This window comes from Quercus lobata, chromosome 3 (genome assembly GCF_001633185.2).
Source record: "Quercus lobata isolate SW786 chromosome 3, ValleyOak3.0 Primary Assembly, whole genome shotgun sequence".
NCBI classification, from domain to species: Eukaryota; Viridiplantae; Streptophyta; class Magnoliopsida; order Fagales; family Fagaceae; genus Quercus; species Quercus lobata.
The window spans coordinates 6,852,008-6,859,801 of NC_044906.1; the positions used below are offsets into that span (position 1 = coordinate 6,852,008).

The 7,794-nt window shown below is 35.4% G+C and overlaps 1 protein-coding gene across 1 annotated transcript; it reads left to right on the forward strand.

The window, feature by feature from the left end:
- The first annotated feature begins 616 nt into the window (after window positions 1–616).
- LOC115980213 (putative nuclease HARBI1) lies at window positions 617–7,421 on the forward strand. The gene is made up of 3 exons (XM_031102489.1): window positions 617–767; window positions 892–977; window positions 6,168–7,421. Exon 3 carries the CDS (start codon window positions 6,177–6,179, stop codon window positions 7,419–7,421), a length of 1,245 nt encoding a protein of 414 aa, XP_030958349.1. The 5' UTR covers window positions 617–767; window positions 892–977; window positions 6,168–6,176.
- Window positions 7,422–7,794: the final 373 nt, after the last annotated feature.

A 7,794-nucleotide genomic window follows, 5' to 3' on the forward strand; every position in this document is an offset into this window, starting at 1 on the left:
GTGATAGAGATAGGCTGACCTTTAGCTTTGGAATCTCGGCCCACGGATCAAACTCCAAACTATTTTTAGTCGATAATGATTGAACAAAAAAATTTAAGGTTCAATTTTTGTCAATATCAAAAATTAATTAGTATTTTAGTCTTAGAGCATTAGCATTGGAAAATGCTAATGCCAAATCTAAAGGGAATTTAACATTTTCAACTTCAAAACAACCTGCATCAGGGAATGGCAAACAGCACTATTGCAAATTTTTTTGCAATAGTGCTACAGTGCAATTCTATGTTTAGAATTGCACTGTAGCAAGTATTGTATCAAAAATAATATATTTTATGTGTTTCCCCCTAAAACTTCTCTCTCATGAATTCATTCTGCGCGGGCTCTCCTCTCTCTCTATTCATTCTCTGTTTCTCACATCTGCTCTCTCCTCATCTCTGAAGCTTCATCTCCGAAATGTCTTTGTGACCATCTCCGAAATTTCTGGACCCATCTCCATCTCTATCTCCAAAATTTCTCACCCGATTCACCCTCACCCATCTCCATCGCTGACCCTCACCCATTCACCGATTCACCCTCACCCTCACCCTCACCTCACCCGGTCACCAATTCACCCTCACCCTAACCTCACCCATTTACCGATTCACCCTCACCCATTCACCCTCACCGATTCATCCTCACCCATCTCCATCTCTGAAGCTTCACCCTTGCAAAAACGAAGCTCCGTCGGTGTTGGGGGATTCAGCTCCGTCGGTGTTGGTGCTGACTGTAAGGTGGGTTTTGATCAATGTAGAGTTTTTGTGTTTGTGTTTCTTTTCTCTCTCTGCAAGAAAAAGAGGGATTCAGCTTGTGTTTGTGTTTGGGTTTTGATAAAACAATTGTTGTTGATGTTTGCAGAGTTTTTGTTGTTGATTTAGCATCTTCGAGATCGTAAAGCTCGAGTTCATCTTCAGAAAGTTTGCTCGGTTCATCTTCAATTACTAGTAAGTATCTCTCTCTATCTATTTCTCTCCCTTCTCTCTATTCTCTTTGTTTCTATAGCCCTCTGTAAAACCGTTCTTTGATAAGCCTTTTTTTTTTTCCTCCTGTGTAATACATGACTAGTTTAGTAATATTAAACCAAAATTTTGCTGGGAGCATCAAAACCAAATTTATTATTATAAACATACATAATCACAATGATGCTGGGAGCATCAAAACCAAATTCATTTGAGATTATTTGGTTTTAATGCTCCCTACATCACACAACACTTAGTGTCGAAATTAACATGTGGACCAAATTGTATCGTCTAAACTTTTTATATGATTGCTATATTTGAAAATCCAATAACTAAATTAGAAAATGGAGCAAATTTGAAGGACCCAAAGTGATGTTTTGCCCAAAGATAAACTTTCAATACAGAGCATGGCTAAATATGCTTACAATTCTGTCAAACAGTTCCCCTCCTGTCACATATTCTAAGACCATGTAAATCTTGGTTTTGCTTACCAACACCTGCATAGTTGTTGTGATAATGCATTAGCAAGAGAACATAACCAATGCTTACTAGGTACTTAATTAATATAATCATGGGAATATAGGTGTATTGCATAAAGTATTATGACAGAGATTTAAAGGTCGTAATTTCATTATTCATGGGCAAACTCTATGTGATTAATTGTTGGTGCCATATGGCTTGGTCTCAGCTCTATAACGTGATCACCAATAAATCCATTCCTAGCATAAGTGAAAGGAATAGTCAACAGGAAAACTACTAAACATTGTGGTCCAAATATTCTTCTAAACTAATCAATTTTATGTTCCTCAAATAGCATATACAAGGCAAAGTATGTGACTGTATTTCTATTAGGTCCGATTTTATTCATGACATGCCAAGCAAGTCCAGCAAAAAGTTAAGCATTAATATTTGGCTGTGTACAGGGCTAGTATTTCTGTCACAGGATATTACTGTAGTATACTTGAAATATGTTGATTAGGAGCTGTCAATATCTATTGTTTTGATTAGGAGTTGTCAACATATATTGTAGGATATTGCTATATGTGAGAAGTTGTCACCAAAATATTATGATTAGCTTATACTAATTGTAAAGACACAAATAAGAATTGACTTCATATACTAACTATTTTAAGTTCCCTATTTAAAAGGGATGGTTAGGCAAGAAGACTATGACCAATATGGTGATTTCTTACAAGCTGATTCTGATTTTGTGGAACCATTTTTAAGTGGGTCTCAAAATCCTTCAATGCCCATCCAGTCTTTACCGGAAGTTGAAATTGTCACCTCTAAACGTGGTGCCAACTTCAGTGTAGATGAGAACCTCCTCCTCATCGCTGCATGGCTTAACATTGGCATGGATGCTGTGCATGGTACTGACCAAAAGAGTGACAAATTTTGGACAAAAATTTGGGAATTTTTTTGCACGAACAATACTTACGGAACCACACGTTCTAGTACCTCCCTATCAAGTCGATGGGGAAATATTAATAGGGAGACAAGTAGGTTTGCTGGGTTCATGGCTAAAGTTGAAGCTCGAGATAAAAGTGGTACAACTAACGAGGACAAGGTATAAATTATATTACAATGATGTCACAATATTAATTTCTTTTATAGTTTCAAGACTCTAATTATTTTATTTTTTTTAAAAAACTTTAGTTGAAAGAGGCAAAGGAATTATATAAAGCTACACCAAATCCAACATCCGGCAAATACCTAGCTTTTGCTTATGAACATTGTTGGGTTGTGTTGAAGAACCAACCAAAGTGGAGTATACTTAAGGAAAGATCAAAAAGGCTTCCTCAAACTCCAAGTTCAATCAATCAAGTTGATAGTAATGATGATGACACAGTGGTACTAGAGAGACCAATTGGTAGAAAAGCCGAAAAGGCTAAGCGAAAGAGGCCAGATGATGATAAGGGTTTTGATGATTATTTGGCCAAAAAATAGCAGTATATTCAGGCATCACATGAACAAGACAAAGAGGCTCTTCGCATCAAAGCGGAAAAGCTTCGTCTTAAAACTATTAGGGAGGAGGGAAGAATAATAACCATGGATACAAGTGGCATGAATGACAAAGAAAGACTCTATTTTGAAAATCTCAAGGATCAAATCCTTGCAAGACAAGTTGGAGTTGACCCAAGGAACATGTAGATGTCTTGTTGTAACCTTATTTTGGTAGTAAATTATATTAGGGTTGGGTTTGGCATATGTAGATGCCATTTTGTAAGTAACCTTATTTTAGTAGTGGCTTATTTTAAGCATAGGTTTGGAACATGTAGGTGATGTATTGTTCCAACTTGATCAATTTGCAGTAGATTGTGCCACTTATGTAATCACATCATTTTTGTTTATATGAAAAACTTATGTATTTTCTATGTTTGATATCATATCTTCTACCAATTGGTTGTTCCAACTTTAAGTTTGTTTTCAGTTTTATACTTCTGTTTAATTTTTTCTGATAGTTATTTGCCTGCTGGTATCTATTTTAAGTCTGTTTAATTCTGTTTTAAGGGTGTTTCTTTGGCTGTTTATGGTAGTTAAGTTTGCTGGCTGTTTATGTGGCTGTTTTACTGCTGTTTGTGTGGCTGTTTGGTGAGATTAGAAGCACTATGTCATGTATCACTTAATTATTTTTTTGCTGTGGCTGTTTGAAAGGGAAGGGGAATTCGTCATGGTTTTCAGCTTTCACACTTTCACACCAGCTGACACTTTCACGCTTTCACACTTTCACACCAGCTATGTCATGTACCACTTTCACACCAGCATTATTCTATTTGTTGGAGCCATGCAATTGAGACAAACAGGACCAACATTGGAAACCTTACCTCCAACTAAAAGATTGATTAGAAAGTGGGTCCACAACTTTGATCTCTTTACACACTTATATTCTTTTACTTTTTGTTTGGGTTTGTTTCTTAAGGACTAGTAGAGATCATAGATGCTGGCAATGTTAACATGAATTTTATAAGTCATATGAATCTTATGAGTTATTCCACCTTCTTTCCTGTTTATAACCATCTTAGTAAATAAGATAGAGAAGAATGGAGACTTTTCCTTTTGGGCATTTTGCGTTAGACCATTTTTTCTTAGCAAGAGAATAATGCTGTGGACTTGTTGAGGCCTTAGGCTTTTCTTTGTGAAGGGTATTTAACAGAACAAGAAGGGAGAATAAGGCACTTCACTATCCCAAGTCACAGGGCTCGCCTTGGTAGACCCTTTTGTCCATAGAGGTTTCATTCTATCTGTCCTTTTTTTTTTTTTGCCTGTATTTTTTTTGCCACAATTCTTGTTTTGTCATAGATTTGTCATTTACTTGGGAGAATTGGAGCTGGTATTTTCCTTTCATATAAATAAATATAGATATATATATATATATATATATATGTATATTTTTTTTTTCAGTTGTTATAAATTTTTTATTGGATGAATTATACTACTGAGAATTACTAAATAAACATAATATGGGGTGACCATCTTTGGTCCTTGATGCTACCAAAATTTGGGTAGAAAAAGTTTACTATCCAACTAATTGCGTTGCTGGGAAATGGGAATTGTGTCTCCTTATTCAATGTAGTAGTTATAACTACTTATAACTACATTTTCTTAGCAATAAATGTAGTAGGTATAACTCATCTATAGGGGTTAGTAGATCCACCACAGTTCTATGCACATGAAACTTCAAAAGATGGCAACTGATAGTGGGGTCCTAATTAAATTCAAAAGTTGCCATATGAAAGAAAAACCAGAAGGCATTCCCAATTAAAAATGTTCTACCAATGGATAAATTGTCATTTTTTATGTACATAACCTTATGTTTGGATGGGGAATTGATGAGAACATAGAATAGGAGTAGGAAAAAGTGATCAGAATATAGTCCCCTGCTTTTCAATAAGAAATACAATGTGTTGTACTATAAAAACAACGGTGTGTTTTTATTTTTTAAATCCAATTGTTACTAAAAAGTGGTGTATGGGGATTTCAAATTTTGGTTCTCCTAAATAAGATTAGACAATGCAATTTTTTTTTTTTTTTGTTAAGAAACAAATGCACACACACAATTGAGTTACAAAGTTCTTAACAAAATAAGAATGTCTTATTATGTTAAAAAAAAAAAAAACTAATCAGTAGGGCTAAAGAAAAGTGGTCTGTCATATTGAGGAAAAAAATAGGCACAGATGTCAATAAATCTTAGACCAAATTACATTTTAAACCTTGTTCTTCATAGGTGGTTCAAATTAAACCCTAAAAATTAGAAATTATAAAGTTCTTGTTTGTTAATGTTATATGCTGAAGGCTACTTGGAAGTTTTTGAATTTTGGAACTTATAGTAATGTCACAGGGCAAAAAACGCAATGTGATCATGAGCCAAAATTTTGATGAATTTGATATTGACTTATTGACAGGGTAATATTCCACTAGAAAAGCCTCCCCTGCTACTTAGAGTGTACAATAGATTATGACTTGTTGGCTTAGTCAAGTGTTATGTTTGTATTGTTGTTTACTTTTCTGCTGCAGAAATGACTGCCCTGTGTAAATGAAATGTGTTTATTACAACTACTTAAATAAATAAAAAAAGTTTAATTAGTTTTCAAATCATAGAGCCCCAACGGTTTACACCTATTTAAGCCAACATTTCGTGTAATCAATGTTTGTTATTGTCTGAGGAGGTAATGGTTATCACCAGCAAATTGTATAAAAATGGAAACTTCTGAGCTTTCATTTACTTGCTAAGGTGTTTTAGCCCAATAAAGAGAACTGGTCCACCTGTTTTTGATTCATATTGTAGTAAGTGGTTGTGGATTGTCCATCCAAAAACTTAACTAAGCCTTGTCCTTAATAGATACCCTTTGAGCTCATCTTAACAAATTAAGTGATGAGTGGGCATTAAGTGATTCACATAGGTGTCCCTTCCTTCATCCAAAATAAGTGATTATGTTGATTTTCTAATATAACTGTTGTAGCTTTTATGGTTAAGTGGCTGTTTAAGTGGCTGTTTAGGTGGCTGTCCACAAAAAGGTAAATTCAAGTGTTTAATGTGGCTGTTTTATGTCTGTTTCAGTGGCAGAATTTGTCAAAATCTGTTATGGGGCTGTTTTAAGTATGTTTTAAGCTATTTAAGTGAGATAATTTCCTGTTCAATAATGGTGATAAATTCCTAACATTGTTGTCTTGAAGGTTGTCTCTATGGGTCGCTCTCTTTTCAAAAAGTTGCTTTTTGACGACTCAGACGAGGATGAGATAATGAGGCAAATTCTTAAGGGTTCAACTAAACAACGTAAACGTCGTTGGTATATCGAACGTGATCGTTTGGCAGGCCATAAAAGACTTTATCTCGACTACTTTTCCGACACACCAGTGTATCCTCCTAATTTATTTCGGAGGAGATTTCGGATGAGTCGGAATCTTTTTCTTCGTATTCAGCATGAGGTAGAGGCATATGAATCTTACTTTATCCAAAAAAGACATAATGCGCAAAAATGGGGTTTATCTTCTCTTCAAAAGATAACAGCTGCACTTAGGATGCTTGCGTATGGAGTTACAGCTGATTTTATGGATGAGTATGTGCGAATTGGAGAATCCACTGCAATGAAAAGTCTAAAAAAATTTGTTAAAGCGGTGGTTGATATTTTCTCCAAGGAATACTTGAGGTCTCCAAACAACGAAGACATTGCTAGACTTTTAGCCAATGGGGAAAGACGTGGATTTCCAGGGATGCTAGGGAGCATTGATTGCATGCATTGGAAATGGAAAAATTGTCCGGTTGCATGGAAAGGTCAGTATTCTGGTCACATTCGTGAGCCAACCATTGTTTTGGAAGCAGTAGCATCATTTGATCTTTGGATATGGCATGCATTTTTTGGGTTACCTGGGTCAAATAATGACATTAATGTATTAGAACGGCCTCCTATATTTTCTGAGCTCGAACAAGGACGTGCTCCTGCAGTTAATTACTCAATCAATGGTCATGAGTATACAATGGGATACTACCTTGCCGATGGCATATATCCAAAGTGGTCAACATTCGTTAAAACAATTCCATCTCCACGAGGACACAAACACAAATTATTTGCAAAAGCCCAAGAGGCGAATAGGAAAGATGTAGAGCGTGCATTTGGAGTACTTCAAGCAAGATTTGCAATTGTGCGTGGACCTGCAAGATTTTTCCATAGTGAAACGCTTCAAGACATCATGAAAGCGTGTGTAATTCTTCATAACATGATCGTTGAGGATGAACAAGATATAAATGAAGCGGTGGAATTAGATTATGAGCAAGTTAATGACAATCCTACTATACAACTGTCACGAGAGAACACAAATACATTTACGGAGTTCATTGAAACCCATCAATGTATTCGAGACCATAAAAATCATTTTCAACTCCAATCAGACCTCATTGAGCATTTATGGCAATTACAAGGGGAGTTGTAGGAATTTAGTAAGTGTGTGAGTTATGCGTGTGGTGTTTTATTGTAATTTGATATATGTATGAATCTTCTAAAGATAACATTGGTAGTTATGTATGTGGATTGTATCTATATATATGTATGTGGATTTTTGGCAAGTTGCATGTATATATATGTATGTGAATTTAGGTTGAGTATATTGATATTTGGCAAATTCTTTCTATAAAGAAAAATTGGCAGGTTCTATATGTGTGTGTGTGGATCATTGACAGGTTCTATATGTGTGTGTGTGGATCAGAAAAATTGGCAGGTTCTATATGTGTGTGTATGTATTTGGCAGGTTGAATTTGACAGGTTCTATATGTGTGTGTGGATCAGAAAAATTGGCAGGTTCTATA

What these genes read in the sequence shown, in the direction of transcription:
- LOC115980213 (XM_031102489.1), top strand. Translation starts at nt 6,177, where the DNA reads ATGGGTCGCTCTCTTTTCAAAAAGTTGCTTTTTGACGACTCAGACGAG.